The sequence below is a fragment of the Stegodyphus dumicola genome, chromosome 1, assembly GCF_044657685.1.
Source record: "Stegodyphus dumicola isolate Sdum_Otavi_A_Nest chromosome 1, ASM4465768v1".
NCBI classification, from domain to species: Eukaryota; Metazoa; Arthropoda; class Arachnida; order Araneae; family Eresidae; genus Stegodyphus; species Stegodyphus dumicola.
Genome location: NC_140768.1, coordinates 238,094,937 through 238,113,877, shown reverse-complemented (window position 1 = coordinate 238,113,877; position 18,941 = coordinate 238,094,937). Strand labels below are relative to the sequence as shown.

General features: G+C 31.8%; 1 protein-coding gene across 1 annotated transcript; it reads right to left on the bottom strand.

Moving 5' to 3' along the window:
• Positions 1 to 6,829: 6,829 nt before the first annotated feature.
• LOC146999515 (replication termination factor 2) lies at positions 6,830 to 12,750 on the bottom strand. Its single transcript, XM_085826655.1, has one exon. The coding sequence runs from the start codon at positions 12,598 to 12,600 to the stop codon at positions 11,629 to 11,631; it is 972 nt and encodes a 323-aa protein (XP_085682781.1). The 5' UTR covers positions 12,601 to 12,750; the 3' UTR covers positions 6,830 to 11,628.
• Positions 12,751 to 18,941: the final 6,191 nt, after the last annotated feature.

Sequence of the window (18,941 nt, the reverse complement as noted above, 5' to 3'; positions counted from 1 at the left end):
CTGCGACATATCTCTACATTAGCTGGTGATATGTCGCTTAAGTAGACAAAAATCGTTTTACTGGCTTCCTTCATTCAACTATGGAATATTTCCCATTTTAATAGACTCTAAAATCTATCTCTTCGCTGAAATAGTAGAAACTTATGATTTATATTTAATTCCGGTATTTGTTAATATTTGCCTTCCGTAAAATTCATTTAACTAGCTTCCGTCATTCAACTATGTAATCAAAACCTATTTGAAGACACTAGAATCTGCAAATTTACTAAACAATAAAAACTTATCATTTATATTCCTCTCTGGTATCTTTTAACACCTGTCGTCTGCCTTCAGTAAGCTCTGAAATTATATATGATTTGTAGGTTAATCTGTGTTGTCATTTGGCTGCTGGGTGTTTTTTCTTTATAAATCATGTCGATTAGCTCTGTCCATTTTTCGGTAACCATGTGCCATCCAAATTTCCATCGTCTTTGATACTTGCGCTGATAACATAAAACAGAGTAGCGATCCTTTTTGCTACATTTTATTTCCACAGGAAGTTCAGTTTTCTGGCACATATATATATATATATATATAACCATTTATTGATTGCTATATCTTGAAGACAGCAAACACTATATGCATGTAAAAATGATAATTGGTGAGTATGTTCAAGCTCAGATGGCAACTGTTTAATCGGTGTTATTTATTCTTTCTTTGAAGCACACAATTCGTGCCATTAATTTAAAATACTTCCTTAATATAAAAAGAAATATCCTTTAAGTTCATTCAGTTTGTTGTTGATCTAATTTTCTTAAATTGGCAGTACATTCCCAAGATTGACCATATCTCTGTTCAGAGCAATTCAAATGAAATTCTTCGTTTGTTTTGAGGCCTTTGTTTTCAGGCCCCTGTCTTTTGAGACATTAAAAATTCAGTAAATTTTTCTGTGTGTTAATATTTTTATTTCGAATGCAATAAATAATAAATAATTTAAACTTTCTATAAGATATTTTGCTTAAGGTCATTTTAATTCTTTCAAGATTCTGGGTGCATCAGCATCGAATAGCTCCTGCTGTATAGCATCTCTCATCGACATCATTTCATCGTTCTGATTAAATTAAGTTCGAGAAAATTTTTGTTTTCTCCTAGTGAGAAACATAAGAGCCATTTTAACCTTAGAAAATCGTCATCTTAGAGAGACTATCCTCGAGTCTTTCGCGCTAATAAAAACCTCCTTTTAAATTCTCTCTTTATCCCCCTCGCCCCGAAATTTATTTAAGAATACATTTTTGCAAGATTTTTTTATGACATTTTCTTAAAATTTGGGCTATGTTTACGATAAACTTTCTAAATAAATTAGACTGAACAAGTAGAAAAATCTCGCCTAAAGTTCATCTGTTTTTAAACGCTCTATTGTTTTTATCTTTTCAGCTTGTGTTATATTTCTATTCATATTTTAATTTATTTGTATTATATTTGTATTAGCGGAAGTACCCGATGCGAGTTAAGTTAGATTGATTAGTAATGCGTCTAACAACAGAGAGAACAATACCACTGTAATCCTTCTCTAATAACGATGCAAAAAATAAGATTCGTCGTCATACATTTTTTAACTCTGTTGCGATATGGAAACCACAAAAAAAAAAAAAAAAAAAAAAAAAAAATTCGATAGAAAAATAAGCTAATTTGCTCTTATTATATCAGCAACAATAGGATGAAGTTTTAATGATTTGCGTCTTTCTAATCAAATGCTCTTAAAGTTTCATTCAATATTTCATTTATATTCAAGTCGATTAAATGTGGCAAAACATTTAATAATTGATTAAAAATCAATGACGCGAACAAAAATACAAACAGATATTCTTCTTTATATGTATTATTGATTTTGTAAAATTTACAAATTTTGGATTAACAAGCTCTACGATTTGAAAGACTGTCCTCGCAGTAGCAACACTTTCAAAGCAGTAGCAACACTTTCAAAGCAGTAGCAACACTTTTCGAAATAAAGCAGAATACTGGAAGTTTGATCTAGTTGTTGCTGTGATTTATCTCACTTGTCTGACGGTAGCAACAGAACAAGCTCACGAATTTCATCGTGGCAAGGCGTGCTAACTGCGCTTGTCGTTGGCAGGAGCCTTCAGCATCAGATAGGCGAGAGTATAACCAAGAATTAGTAGGGAGGTAGATTTGCCCCTACAAATTCTTTGGTTCCGTGGATCATCGGAGCGCATGCGCAAATGAATAAACCAGATTTGGCTTTGCCTCTGTAAAGGTTGCCGTTTAGATATACAGAGGCCACGTTAGGCCATTTCCATTTGGCATTGCTGTGCTGTCGAAGCTTTATTTTTTCTCCTTACAAATTCTTTGATACGACTTTGCTCATTCCCGCCCCAATTTTGACGAAGAGCACCCCAGAGAGACGGGTCTAAGGATTTCCCATTTCTCTTACCCTACAAACAACCTCTCGAGAGGACTTTCGGCTCACGGCATATTTAGGGTGCCTCCATGCCGCGCAGTCCTTCTCATTTACAAAAAATCGATGCCTTCTGCAGGATTCGAACACGGCAGTTCAGAGTCGTTAACCACTATCCCGGCTGGGGATTATCCGTAAAATCATGCGACTGCTGGAAAGATAAAAATGGGTGCAAGTACATTCCTAAGCGCAACTATTCTGATAGACGGTACTCAAAATTCACCTGCACCTCTGGCATTCGAAATGATGTACTATCAGTGACTAAAAGAATTTGACAAAAAGCAGCAAACGAAGAAAGATTACCCGTATAAAGTTTCAATGAGATCCATACAGATTCTAGACTCAGCTATGATTCCAAATTGGATAAAATATTAGGCCTTTTAATGGAATTAAACTTGCATTTGTTCGTAGACACGAGTCGCAAAAGAAACAGCCCATTTATTTTTATTTTGATTGTCAGATGAATGAAAAATCTTCTGTCTTTGATTCTGTTTCGTCATGAATCGTCGGGGCTATAAGTGAAATTAATTGTATCTGACATAGGAAGTAGTCAGACTCTTTGGAAAAAACTCCAAATTTCTACCAATGAATCTTTCACTCAAAGTTACAAAAACAAAATTATAGATGGTTACAAAAATATAGATTTTCGCTGATACACCGCATTATATAAAGCTTTTGAGAAATCATGTCCTTGATAAAGAGTTTAATATGTATAATTATAAACAAAGATGCTATTATGAAATAGTCGATATATTTCTGTACTATTTTAGCTATCTTGTAAAGATATTAGGTATTTTTTGGAAGCAGAAGATATGAAAAATTAGCAATGCCTTCACCGGAAACCGAACCACGGACCTCTGAAATACCGGGTCAGTGTGCTCACCACTACACCATGAAGGCACGCCAGGAAGGCGAGAGAAATATCTTACATACTCCTCCTTTTAAAGGGCGACTGGGTTATTTTTAGGGATCTCAATCGCAAAATCCTGGGTGTGGAGAGTCATCATCCACAACCCGTCCCTGTTCAGCCGCCACTTTAGAGATATTAGGTATTTTTTGGAAGCAGAAGATATGAAAAATTAGCAACGCCTTCGCCAGGAATCGAACCACAGACCTCTGAAATACCGGCTCAGTGTGCAGACCACTCACTACACCACGAAGGCACGCTAGGAAGGCGGGAGAAATACCTTATAATCTCATGAGAAATAAAATAAATTTAAATCAATAACATTTTATACTCCATAATGTTCCCACAGATTATTTTTATAATGAGTTTCTTTGAAACTTAAAACCTTTAAATTATTAGTAACTTCAAGTGTGAAAATATAAATAATAAAATAATATCAAATTTGGAGCAACGAAATGATTCTGTAGCTGGGTATGTAATAAAAGGCAATTAAAAATATTTTTTATTAATTACAGTTCTATGCGGTAATACTTTTCCTTAACATGTTGTAAATTTTAAGTTAAAACTAAATCAATGGATGGTAGTGATTTAATTTTTGTTTTGTTTTGTTATTTCTACTGCATAGTAAACATTCCACAGACATGTTCTCGAATGTTCTTTTGCAACTCTAACTTTCATACTTTGATATTTTATTGATATACTAGAGTCAACACATAATTTTAGGCACAATTGCTAACATCTGAACGATGTCCTTGTAGGGAAACCATGCGCACGGATTCCTAAATGAAAGTTTAGCATAAAAAGTTGGAGAAAAAGAAGAAAAATGAATAAATTGAAGAATAGAAAATCTTGCAAATGTAAGAGATCTCGTCAATGAGGAGCAGAATTTTTCCTCACAGAGAATTAAACTTCTTCAAACAACTAGAATTCAAAGTGGCGAATAATTGATGCATGTATCATATTCTGAATCTATCAAAAAGTTCTCCGACCGATTGTCAAGTGATTCAGAGCGATGCAAGGGCTAAGTCAAATTACGAATGTAGGAGTGAACTGAAGAAATTCACCCTTCAGGGAAAGTCATGAAACTAGAGTAAATTAATTTATATAAAGTTGAACTTTTTGTGATTTTACAGGTCAACGCCTTAGTGAGTAAATTTATTAAGAGGGAGAGGCATCTGTAAGAAGGTGGGTAGTATGATGTCTGAAGTTGTGATCGGTATGAATTAAGTTCGTGCTTGGAAACTCTCAGCTTAGTCTACGATGTCATTATTCATTGGTCTGCGGAAGAAATTTTTATGCAGTCGGTGGATGTGATCTATTATTGAATCAATTTTTAGATCTCTATGAATAATTTCTTTCCTAACGAAACAAGGGTCTCCAGAGATTTTTATAAGAAAGGTGTTTTGAAAAGTCTGCAACTAATTAAAATCTGTTTTTCTGGCGGCACTCCAGGCAGGTGAGGCTGTAGCAAATAGTTTATCCAACAGATGGCAGTGCCTGCCAAGTTCCTTTGGTAATTGTCAATGCGCATGTGCTACCATAAGAGAATGAGTTTTCGTTAAGCATGTTGCTGCGCACTTTTGCTGTGTAAATAAAAGTAAATTTTTGTGACATGGATGTTCTTTACTCTCTAATGCGAAGCACTAGGTTAGTGCACGAATCTCAACTGATTCAAAGTCCATTTTCAAAATGTGAATCACCACAATAAAAAGTGGTGTTCGCGACAGGATGCATTAGTTGGGTAAAGGACACTTTTGATGGTTTAACAGCAGAAATGGAAGCCTTGAAAGTAAGAAGAATACCACTACGTGCAGCCTTCACCAAAGCATATAATAGCTTAGATGAACATTTGAATGAGTCAGAATTGAACAATGATGTTCTGTTATCGTCCTTGGAAATTTTGGAAGATAAAGGAATTCGACTACAACAGTTGGATGAAGAAATATTGGATCTCCTATTGAAATCGAAAGAAGTCTCGCAAGAAGAATATACTAAAGAATTTGAGTCATGTGAGACTTGCAAGGAGAAATTAATAGCAGCCAGGATGAAAGCGAAGCAAGTCACTGTGAAAATGGAGAAAAATCTGCTGACTCATGCATCTGTAAACGAAACCAGAACTATAGATTCAAGAGCAACGGCAACGAATTTGAAGCTTCCGAAAATAAATTTAATTGAATATACAGGTGATCCATGATAATGGTTGAATTTCTGGAATACTTTTAGTAAGATATACGAAGATCAAGTTCTAGATGATCATTTGAAATTCACATATCTGATCCAGGCTACTGCTGCCAAATTGAAAGCACGAGAAATAGTGCAGAGTTTCCCGACAACTACAGAAAATTATCCGAAAGTCATCTAACATTTAAAGAACCGTTTTGGATATGAAGATATTCTTGTACAAGTGTACGTTCGCGATTTATTAAATTTTGTTATAAATAAATAGTGCAACCAAAAACGACTTTACGCTATCATCGTTATACGACAAACAAAACTGCGTGCTTTGGAATCTTTCGGTGTGACTGAAGATAAATACGCTAGTCTTATTTTTACGTTAGGTTGAATCTTGCCTGCCCCACGACATCTTACGCATGTGGGAGAGGGAACGGGAGACCTCGTCACAACAAGTTAAGATCGATCTTGAATCTATTTTTCTGCTTTTGAAAAATGAATTGGAACCATCACAAATATAGAAATATAGAAAGAAGCTGACGATGGAGGAGAATACACTAAGAAATTTAAGAATATCTAAAGGAAGAGGGAATCGAACATCAAACCTCTGTAGCATTTTCATCACAACCGAACAGTCCAGCAGAAAGAAAAAATCGACACATAGGGGAAATGACAAGATCCCTACTACTCGATTCAGAACTCAAAAGAGAACTTTTGGGCGGACACTGAACCCTGGAAACAGCTTTATTTTTTATCAGGATAACGATCCTTTGCACACAGCCCTCAACATTCGCCTTTTGCGTGTCTACAATTGTCCACAAGTTCTGAAAACACCACCTCAGAAACTAGATCTAAACGCGAAAGAACATATTTGGAGAGAATCTATATAAATGTGTGTATGTTTCTCGCATTGTTATAAAACGGTACCTAGAGCCATCAAATTTTGAATAATGTTCGTCTTCACCTGAATATGGGCATCTGGAAGCCAAAATTTGGAATTTGTTTTGTTATGTATTTCATATTTTGTAAAACTTCAGCAAATTTTTAATTAACAAACTCAACGATTTCAAAACAAGCAATGTCAACACTGTACTGGGAGGGGAACACTTTTATCTCCAGCCTGCAAGACTGTGTATCAGAAATTTTAAAGATATGCTCATATTAAAATGTGATATTGCTGTTAAACTGAATTTCACGGTTTAAGTGCGAAGAACATGATATTTAATAAATAAAGGTAACCCAGAAAAGTTATAAAAAAGTCCCTTTGGGCATAATGTAAAAACTGAGTCTTTAGATTATTTTAAAATTTTTATTCTAAAATATTAATTTTTATTAATTAATAAAGCAATATTTCACTGAAACTCATAACTGTATGAACACTTTTGTGAGCAACGGTATGCTGTCCGAGAAGAGAAAAAAAAAAAAAAAAATTCAAGATAAATTAATACTATTTAAAGTTTAATTTGAGTAATGCATTGCATAAAGATGACTATAAATATATTTCTACAATTTAAAATATAAAAAAAAAAAAAAATCAATTGAAATTTTTTTAGATAAAAATCTTTAAAAAAAAGTGATCATAGGCAAAAATACCTGTCCCTTTCAAGTTTTATGTTATTCAACCTCTTTGTTTTATAACCTATTTTTTTTAAATAAAGAAGTTTAATTACTTTAAATATGAACTTTTAGTGTGTTATATTCATGATAAAGATTAATTACAAAAGTTTTTCTCTTTAGTAAATTAATAAAAATAATTTGTCTTCCACCTCATGTCAAGTCCATTACCTTAAGATTATTTTACCCACAATTAGTTTGTAAATCTGCCAAAAGGGGGGGGCAGTACATATTCAGTGACATAAGCAGTGACGTGGAATGGTGTTTAAAACACACTACCCCGAATCAAACGATTAAAAATTTTGAAAATATACATTAAGAAATAAGATAAATTTGCAAGTCAAGCTTTTATCTATGTCACTGAATATGTACTGCTCCTTTAGGTAAATTTACAAGCTAATTGTGGGTAAAATAATCTCAGGGTGATGGACTTGACATAAAGTAGAAGATAAATTATTTTTAGTGATTTGTTAAATTTATATCTAAAAAAATTCAATTGATTTTTTTATATTTTAAATTGTATAAATATATTTATAGTCATCTTTATGCAATGCACTGCTTCATTTAAACTTTGGATATTAATTTATCTTGAAATTTCTTTCTTTTCTTCTGGAACAGCATACGTAAGCAAAACTTGAAAATGGGCAATAAGTTACTTCCTATTAAAATATGATCTGCAAATTAACAATAAATCTTAAATCATTAAAATATCAAATAAAATTTAAAACAAATATTTCATTAATATTTACTATAATCCCTTATTAATTACAAGCAACAGCCATCAAATTTCTCAAATATTATGTATATAAAATATTTTCTAAATTATACATGGAGTTTAAATTTAAATAATAAAAATACATTGCTGCAACTAAAATCTTGCCTACTGAATCAATGAAATTCTGATAAAATATAAAAAAAATATTTTCTATTCCTAGAAGATAATATAAAAAATGTTTTATGGCATTTCTACTATATATGTATACTTGGTCATTTCACAATCTTCAATCTCATTAACAAATGAAAAGTTACTAAATAAAATGCACTTATCCTAAAAAGGAAAAATAAGTAAATGCAGATTATATCTATTTCATTAGGTTTTACTGCTTTTGAATGTATCCTAACAATAAAGCATAAAAATTATTGCTTAACAGATTACATATTTTTTATAACAGCTCACAGTTACATCTTGAAACAGTATAAGATTCTTAAGTTCTCACAAACGACTAATTTTGCTTCTTTTTTAAAGTTAAACTGAATATCTTTAAAACGTGGATCAAGAACTGCAAATCAGTGCTAATAATATCAAAATAAATATAACAGTATTAAAATATAAAATATCTGTACACCTTTTTTAAGGAATGTAATATTAAAAACTTATAACATATTCCTCTGAAAATAGCCTTTTTTATTAAATTCCTTATTAATATCTTCAAAAAAAAATTATTTAGAACTGCAGTCTTCCTAGCCAACATTAATGAATTAGCCCTTGATAAGCAGAAATTAAAATGCTGCCAACAAATTCTCTGCAGCCCTTTAACTATGCTCAAAAATACAATTATGTATGTTACAGATAATACTAATAATTACTATACTGATGAATATTTGCTCCACTTAGTGAACGAAAAAGAATTAGGAATGAACAGAAAAATATGCAATGAGAATGACATAAAATTCTGCAAAATCATAAACATTTTAGGTACTACAGTCAAAAGTCGTTAATCCGGACTCGTCGGGACTTCGGCGATTCCAGATTATAGATCATCAGTTTAAATCTGGTAAGATGGCATGCAGAAATTACAAAATTAAAAATATGAAACCGTAATTTATGAAATAAAGAACAATTATGATCTAAAGGGTATCAAAATTTACAAAAAGAAAAAGCTTAATATTTATTTGTTTACTTTATTAAACATTTCTTTCAATGTAAGTTGTTTAAGTTGCTTCGTTTCATGTGATACTTATTAAAGAGACATAATTTCTTGTTTCGTTATAAAGTTCCGCTGTTCAAGTCCTATAATTGCTTTGTCAAGAATACCGACTAATTTGTCAATCGAAATTTTTTCATTTTCAATAACCTCCGTCACTTTCTTCACTATCGGAAGCGAATTATAATGATGAGGAACTTGTTTTAAATCATATCAAAGACGGAGTACATCGAGATGAAATACTACATTTATTAAGGAATTATAAGCCAAATAAAATAAAAACATCTGCTCTGAAGATAAGGATAGTGCTGACAGATCAACTTCCAATTCATTGCGCGCCGCGGCGTTCCTCCTGCCGAGCCACGTGAAATTGATAAACAGATTTCGGATTTTGAAACATACTTTCGCTTTAGATCCTTTACATATTAGCAAATATATATCGGAAATTCTATTTGACATAATCGAAAGTTCAAGCTTACTTTTATAAAATTGCTCTAACAGTCTGCAAAAAATAATAAGCCGGATCCAATTAGAAGATTAAGGACAATCTGCAACATTAACTGATTTAGATAATTTTAGCTTAGCTTATACCGTCTATTATACATTAAAAGCGCATGCATAAACGTTTTATGCGCACGCGCACACGCATATTTGCAGCCGTAAACAGCGTCGACGAGACGCATGCGCAGAAAGTTTGCAGCTTTGAGGTCCGGATTATGGGTGTCCAAATTAACGACTTTTGACTGTATTCCATTTTGAGGACCGTAAAAAAAATTGCAACGAAAATGTATGTGCAAAAGCGTCAAATCTAGCAAACGTGCTGATTTCAGATTGCATAAGTTTATATAGTTCTATATTTCTTAAGACACCATTGAAATACTAATTTAATTTTTAAATCCTTTTTTGATTTTAAATTCTTTTTTGATATCCTATGGATTTAACAGTTTGGGAATTGCCCATGACAAAAAGTGGGCAATAGAATTTTGGGTAAAGTGCAGAATCGCCCGCTGCTTGCCGCGTTTTTAAGAATTGAACATACTCAGTATCCATCCATGTACACATCGACCTATTTTCACTTGAAAAAAAATCACAGGATTGCACAAAAATGGCACTGTGCACACCCTTGACTTTATCTATGTACACATTGACCTATTTTCACTTAAAAAGTGAAAGAAAATTGACAAAAATCCAATTGTTTTTACCCTTGTGAAAAGCACCAAACAAATAAGTGGGCAATTCTGCACTTTACCGAAAATTTTTGCAAAGAAAAGGCATCATTCATTATAGAAAATTATGTTTGAACAACGAACGAGATGAAAGTATGCATTAGCAATTATTTGGTAGCGAAATAGCGATGCAGGCCATCCATTCAGTTATACTTCCTTTCTTGCGTTAGGGTTGCAGCAATTATTTTTGGCAGCACTGGCATCAACAATAGTTTGGCGATTTTTTACGGCCCTCAAAACCGAATAGTACCATATTCTAAGATTAAATTATAAAATTTTAGATTAATATTAAATAAATATATTAAGTTCAATAAATTAGAATTTGAAGTTGTAGTGTTCGACCATTTATAATATCGTGTGATAAAAAGATAAATGGTTTGCAGGAAAAAATATAGAGACAATTTCCGAGAAGAAAAACTATATAACTTACATTAATATTTTACCTAAATCATTTTATTTTAAATATTATACTATACATCATTCATTCAAACATTTTAATTTTTTCTTCTCATTTTTAGCTGCATACAGAATAATTTTAATTAACCAAGCATTAATTAGCAAGAATAACGGAGAGCTCAGCACACTTTCAACTAACTACAATGCTTTGTTTATAATTTGAAAAGTTTCAGAGGTCTTAATAATGATAGCAAAATCCTTACAAAATATTTTGAAAAATAAAACAGCAACATGCATTAGTTATTTGGTAATTTAAGAATTAGCACTTAACACCATGACTATATAAATTATATCATTTTAAAAATGGAACAGCTGCATAATAATGCAATACAATATCACTTTCTTCTCAATTCTAAACTCAATCCTGCAAGAAGGATTCCAACATAAAATATAATACATAGCTAAAAATAAAAAGAACTTACTAACTGTTTAAAATATTTTTCAAAAAGCAATTATTGTTTTAATTATTTAATCTGCAAGTATAACCTAATTTGATTATTAAACATTATATAAAAACTGTTTAAAATTATAAATCTAATTTCCCATATGAAAAAGACTGTTGCTGACAGAGAAAAAAAAGACTTCAATATATAATTCTTCTTGAACCGAATACGTAATGACTTATGACATTATGAAAGGTGAACGTTTTGCAGGTTCTATCAAGTTATATACCATCCATATGTTCTTTAAAGATGCCAGTGGGAGTCCTCTTGCTCAAGGAATTTGAATGAACTTATTATGAGTCATACATTTTTACTTGTTTTTTCATTTAGAGAAATTAATCCTTGCAGATGTAATTTGTTTCTTAATGTTATAAGATTTCTTCGATTGTTCATATTTATTTTGATGTATTATTCACCTCTTGAAATGCCTTTAAAAATAAAGGGGATTATGTGTTACCCAATGGGCTTTCTCTTGCTTTTTAGCAGATTTGTGACTCGTGAACAAAGATTTATAAGCCGCACTAGCAGTTGGATCTTTTGCGATGCTGTAATGCTTCTGAGCTTTCTCTGGCAGCACAAAACTTTTTGGAAGTTCTTTATCATCTGCAACTTTTCCTTCACGTTTTACTCCATTGAAAAGCTTCTCATCTCCTTTATTAATCTTCGCACTGTTAACCTTTTCATCTTCTTTTTTAATTTTTACACCATTAACAAAACTCTCTTGCTTCATATTAGATTCTCCAGATGAACTTGGTTCACTAGGTTCCACTTTGATTTTCTTCTCAGCACTACCTTCTGCAGCAGAAGCCTTTTTTTTTCTTTTCTCCAACTTAGCCAGACGTCTTCTTTCAATCATTCTCTCCTTAAGAGTTGAAATTTCTTCATCAGTTCCATTTATAATTATCACATTATTCTCTTCAAATGCTTTTCCACATTTGTGGCATGTCTCTGATTTGACTTCTTTGATCGCTCTTTCCGACAGAACACAGCCACATTTCCATAAAAAGTAAAATCGTTGTTTACCGTTCATATCTAATCCTGTGACAGGGCAAATATAGACAGAATCATGAAAATCAACATATTCATCACCTTTCTGATCGGTCTTTGCTTGGAAGCCGTTCTTTTCGGTAAGATTTAATTCTTTAACATCAGATAACTTCTGGATGTGGCCAGCGACTTCAGATGATGCTTTATCTTTGTTAAGTAAATGCTCCAAAACAGATTCTTTATTATACAACTTCCCAAGTTCGCATGCAACTATTGGTTTATGTAAAGGATCTTGTGAAATAGCACAATGTTTCCATTTTGCAACAGTTTCAGCGTTTTTGTCCTTCTGCTCTGGTTTCTTCTTCGTTCGCACTAACTCATCTCGTCTTGGTATAGTGCCACCATCACATCCCATTTTGTTTTTCAATTAACAATATAAAGTTACTCAAGAAAGAGAATTAACTGAAAGTTCTATTTAAACAGTAAATTAAAAGAAAAATAATTCCACAAACATAATCAACTACACAACAAACAACAGAATTGAGGAATAAGCGAAGAGTTGAGTAGTATGAGCTCTGCTTGACAATTGTTTCCATTTAATGGCTTGTTTTTTTTTGTTTTTTTTTCTTTTTTTTTTTCCCCCTCCCCTAAGAATATCTATATCATTCATCAAAGTACCGTATTTAAAGTTTTGAAGAACAAAACTGTTCAAGTCATTCTCCGTTTTCAACATGGTTTGGCGATGGTAAGTCATCGCAAGACTTGAAGGTCAAAGAGCACGAATAGTCGATCTGGCTTTCCAGATTACGTCCACAATTTAGACTTTCCAGATTACATTACACAGTAAATTCTACCTAACAGGTAAACACTTTGTCGTTTGCCTTTCTAATACGTACTCCACTAAACGTTTGGTTTCAGCTGACGTCCCCAAGGGGTCACTACTAGGGCAACACCGACTCTACAAATATGTCATCAAAAGAATACTGATCCAATGCTGAATAGGGCGCTTTGTTGGCTACAACGGATCATAAAACCGTCATCTGGATTGTAGTAAAGTCGATGTTGACCCAACACTACACTAGCAATGTATGCTGACGACACAGCGATCCTTGCTCAAAATGCATTTCTTAGCCCAATCATACATCTTCAAAATCGTATACATGCACTACAAATATGGCTACTGAAATGGAAAATTCAGGTCAACGTTGAAAAAACAATTGCCATAGTCTTCACTAAGAAGAGAAAAGTCGAACAAAGCCTGCAATTTTATGGAACCTCACGACCCTGGGCTAAGCAAGTCACTTATCTTGGAGAGATCCTCACAAATTCTCTCACATGGTTCCCACATATACTCTCTATTATTCAGAATTTTCGGGCTCGCAAAGCTAAACTAAACCCCTTAGTTGCCGGAAACAGCGTTCTGTCTATAGATAATACGTTACTCTTTTATAAATCCATTCTGCATCCCATGCTCTATTACGCTTGTCCAGTCTGGGCGTATTCATATAAAACTCTTCGTAAAAAGCTATAAACTGCCCAGAATGTTGTTCCGCGTTAAATTACAAACACATAGTATATTAGAAACAATGCAATTCATGCTGAACTAGGCATAATTCCACTGAGAAGTTTTTACTACCACCTGCCCAGACAGTTTTACATTCATTTACGAATTCGTTCATCACATGGTATCCATTACACTATTAGTCCAGTCAGTGGAGGTACTGACGGGATGCATATTTCACAAGTGCACATCTGTGTAGCCACAAGGCCAACTAGATATCTACAGGCCTGCTCCACCGATTTGTGACGTCACAATCGAAGGCGATCGTTCCTCGGTAGACACAGCCGACTGATTCATTTATGTAGTACGCAGCGTTTTATTTCAAACTCAAGTCAAGTTAAGGTATCTGCCTACGTTCGGAGCACTTTTTTTAAAAAACATAGAATTCTGATGAAATATATATTTATTTAGTCAAAATATGATATCAAATCATGAAAATAGGTAAATTTTTAGGAATATTTTTATAAATTTTTGAAATATATGCAATTTTATGCAAATTTTTAGGAGAATTTAACACTTACGTTAAATGCCATATATTTTTTCTCACAGCATATATTTCAATTTTTTTTTATACTGTATACTACTACAACACTTATCTGTGTTATGAACTAAAATGTATATGATATTTCTAAAATTTACTAAAATATTGTAATTACATGAAAAAACACAGTTTTTTGTAAAATATTTCTTATCGTTTTATATAGAAATACTTATAAAACAATCAAATTAATAAATATTACTTAGATTGTAGCTTAAAACCTAATAAATAATATAGAAAACATTTTAGTGAAATTTAATAGAGATATCTTTAGAACATTTCGAGTAATTTCATTTCTTGTATGTAAAAACACTAGAAAAATTAGTTTTTCAGAAAACGCATTTAAAGATTTCACATTAATAGAAAAACTGTTCTGTTGTATTTACACACTTAAAATTCTCCACATTTGTACATCACACCCTCCATATCTTTATACTTAAGTAATTTCGATTTACTATTTGATTTTAATTTTTTTCTGGCTATTTTCGAAATGAGCGACGAATGAATTTTCGAGTTCTTTATTCTTTCGTTTTCAATTCCAAAGTAATTTTTAATCATTTCTTGTTCAATTGATATGTCTAAATGTTCAAACACAAGAAGTAATCCAAGATACCCTGAATTAAAAATTAAAACGGCTATATGTGCACCCAGCAACATAGTCTTTATACCTAATCGCAATGTTGCCAAACCCAGTTAAAAAAACTGCAATGTTGCCAGTCCCAGTTCAAAGAATTAAGAGAAATAATTATTGCCAGAAACAAAAAAAAGTACCAGAATTAAAATGAAATGTTTTAGCACAATTTTACACACAAACAGTTAAAAAAAAACACGGATAACAACATTGTTTACCTTTAAGTTGAGCCTTTTAAATGGCACTTCCGGTCTTTCTGCTTTTACTTCCAGTGCAGTTAATTGGCTATACCTTCTCTTCTAATTATCGCAAACGTAAAAATGAACCATTTTCGGAATCCTACAAAATTGACCTTTCAAATTGGGCAATAAAAAAAAATCAAATTTTTTCGCCGAAATCGCTTTTTTAACGTAGGCAGATACCTTAAATTAATTTTTACAACTAATATTTCGAATTTTAGGAATAATAACGTACTATGTTACATCGTAATGATGGATATTTAAATACTAAATACCGTTCTACCGATTTATCAAACAGAAAATAAAAATAAGATTCGAGTGATATTGTAAATATAGCAGAGCTGATTTAAATAAACTGAAACATATCTGAACTTTTATACAGAAAAAAAATGGACAGAAAATTATTTATAAAAATTATACGGTATGTTAATATCAATGAAAATATAACATATGTAATGAACTAAACATGAGATGTTTTCATTTTGTAATAAAAAGAAAAAATATGTTAAGGCTCTCAGATGATTTTATATTGCTTAAATTATGAAGACTGATTTATACTGCTTGAATACTAAACAAACATATATAGTATTTCATAATAAAATTAATATCAATTCATTAACTCTAATATAATAAAATATTGCTTTATAATTATTTTTCGGTGCAATGATATTGAAGCAAAATGAACTTTCTTTTCTTCATTCCCATAAAGATTTTTCAAGATTCAATCAGAGATCCTAAGATGCTTTTTAATAATAAATACACATGTGGACATTAAGTGAAATACATAAATCTTATTAATACATTAATATATTAAAAGTATATCTGAAGTTTAGTCTACATGTTGAAAAAAAGGTTCATTCTAAAGATGTTTTATAGCAAAAACATTACACAGAATATTCAAAAATATATTTCAAATTCTCTTAAAAAAAGCAAGATCATAACTATGCAATCAATCCCAATGAGCATCATATCATGCTCCAAAAAATTCGTATGAAAGAAAATCTGATTAAAAATACACTCTTAATACATCTCATTAAAAATCACAATATTAAGCAATGAAAAATCCTGAGAGTCATTACGATAGTATAAGATACTGATTAGCCAGTTGAAATTATCATTTCACATCTGCAATAAGTTGTCATTTGAATTTTTTAAATATTAATAATGGAACATTATTATTGTAGACTCTGATGTGAGGTCCACAAAAATAAACTTCAAACTTGAATAAGTTTCTACGACTCCCTGATATTACAATATATCATCTATATCATTCTATATGCCAACATAGATATAGTTTACAGATGCTTATTATTCAATTAATTTAGACATTCTTCTTTTTTTTTTTTTTTTTTTCTTTTAAAAATATTTAAACTCTTTGTACACCACATACTACTACATTAATTTGTATTGCTTAAATTAATTAGATTGATTTATACTGCTTAAATATTATAAAGATATGTGATATTTCATAACAAAATTCATAAACATATTAATTTTAATAAAATTTTGATTTACATTTATGATTTTACATGCAATCCTATTGAAGCAAAAGCCGATTTTTTTCCTTTCTCATAATGACGTTTCAACATTCAATCTAATATCTTAAGGTACTTTGGTACTTACGTATTATCGCAACCAGGTTGACGCTATTCGTAAGTTTTGACGCTATTTGTAAGTTTGAGTAAAAAAGTATGAATAGAAAGAAAATGTACATTTATTAATTACAGATAATTTTTAATACAGTTTTTTTTATATTATTTTCTTTTAAAATATAAAATAGCAATTAAACCCTTCCGGTTTCGAATTTGAATAAATTGCAGAATTATTTTTTCGGTGGAAATCTTTTGGCTATTGCTTTTAGCACTGATTAAAAACCGTATTCGCCATAACCATGTACACATCGACTTATTTTTACTTAAAAAAACATCCCAGAATTGCACAAAAATGGCATTACGCACACTCTTCACTTTATCCATGTACACTGCTATTTTCTCATAAATTACAAACATTTGCACGAAAATGCAGGAAAATTTTGTGAATCTCCACATGCTCTTTTTACAAAACTACGTATAACACGTAGGGTTGCCAAATTTCGCAATTTATGCGAATTTTGACCTGGTTGCGATAATACGTAAGTACCGGTACTTTTTAATTATAAACGTACAAGTGAACATTTTGGGAAATACAGTCAAAAGTCGTTAATTTGGACACCCATAATCCAGAATGATCTATAATCCGGACCTCAAAGCTAAAAACTTTCTGCGCATGCGCCGTGTTGACACATGCGCGTAAGACCTTTTACCACTGTGCATATGCGTGTGCGCAAGCACAGAATACGTTTTTGCGTGCACGTTTTATGTATAACGGATGGTGTTGGATGCATATTTAATATTTGCATTTTTTTTCTTTGTATATTTTATTTCCTCACTGCTTAATTTTATGTTATGATTTTTGCAATAATCTTGTTACTGGCAACGTGCTTTATTTTACTATAAAGTTTGTGTGAATGGCAACAGTTGTTCATGTTTATGTTTCAGTAGAATAGCGTTCTTAGCCGCACTGCGCTGCAGGCAATATTTCTCTTAAAGAATTTTATGTTTTAGAGTAACAATAAAGTTTATTATACAAAGCTGATGCTTTTTAGTTCAAGGCAACTATTTGGTTCCCCAGGTGAGGCATTTAATGCTATTTAATGTGTTATTATTATATGCTTTAGAACTGTGTTTAACGAACTTTTAAGTACTGGTACTGCGAATCGTCTGCGTGACGTCAGAAAGATAAGCGGAAATATTTTTTGCTGCTTAAGTATCTTGTTGAAGTTATTTGTGCTTATTAATCATTATTCATGGTAATAATGACAGAATTAAGTGAATCTGATCTTAAAAGATTAAGAGGACGAACGAAATCTACGCTAACGCGGCTTCACAATAGTTTCAGTAATCAGTTAAGTTTAACGGAATTAAAAGCACGATTAGAAAGAATTGAACAAATATTTAAAGAATTTGATCAATATGATGCTGCTTTACCCGAAGAAGCTTCTGAAATTGCTGAATTCGAAGCTAAATATTTTGAAACGAAAGTAATGTATCAATCCGCCATTGAATCCGTAACGGCCAGAAATGTTTTGATTTCAAATCCCACTGCAGTTGAGGCTAGCTTTAAACTTCCGCGTTTAAACATTCCGAGTTTCAATGGTAAATATACCGATTGGCTTAATTTTAAAGATCTGTACATGGCGACAGTTCATACCAATCAGTCATTAGCGAAAATTCAGAAATTCCAATATTTGATAGGACTTTTAAAAGACGAACCAGCTGCTATTATTAAGCACATTCCGATTTCCGAAACTACATACGATGAGGCTTGGGACAAATTGATGAATCGTTATGATAGAAAAAATCAAATTGTAATGTCGCTTGTCAGAACATTTCTTGAGCAACCCAAAATTACTAGCGCTGATTCTGTTAATCTAAGAAAACTATCTGATACATCTGATGAAGTTATCCGTGGATTAAAATCTCTTGGCGAAAAGGCTTCGTCTAGAGATGTTTGGCTAATTTATTTTTTGTTAGAAAAAGTCGATCCGGAAACGCGCCATTTATGGTCACAAAAAAATGGTGAAGAAGAATTTCCTACCTTAGAATGTTTTTTGGAATTCTTAAACTCAAGGTGTGTTTCACTTGAAATGTTAAACACTCATAATAATGAAAAGCGAGTATCGCATAAAAATCAGTGCTCTGTTTCGAAGAATGTTTCACATAATAATAAAAATTCTGTTCTAAAATGT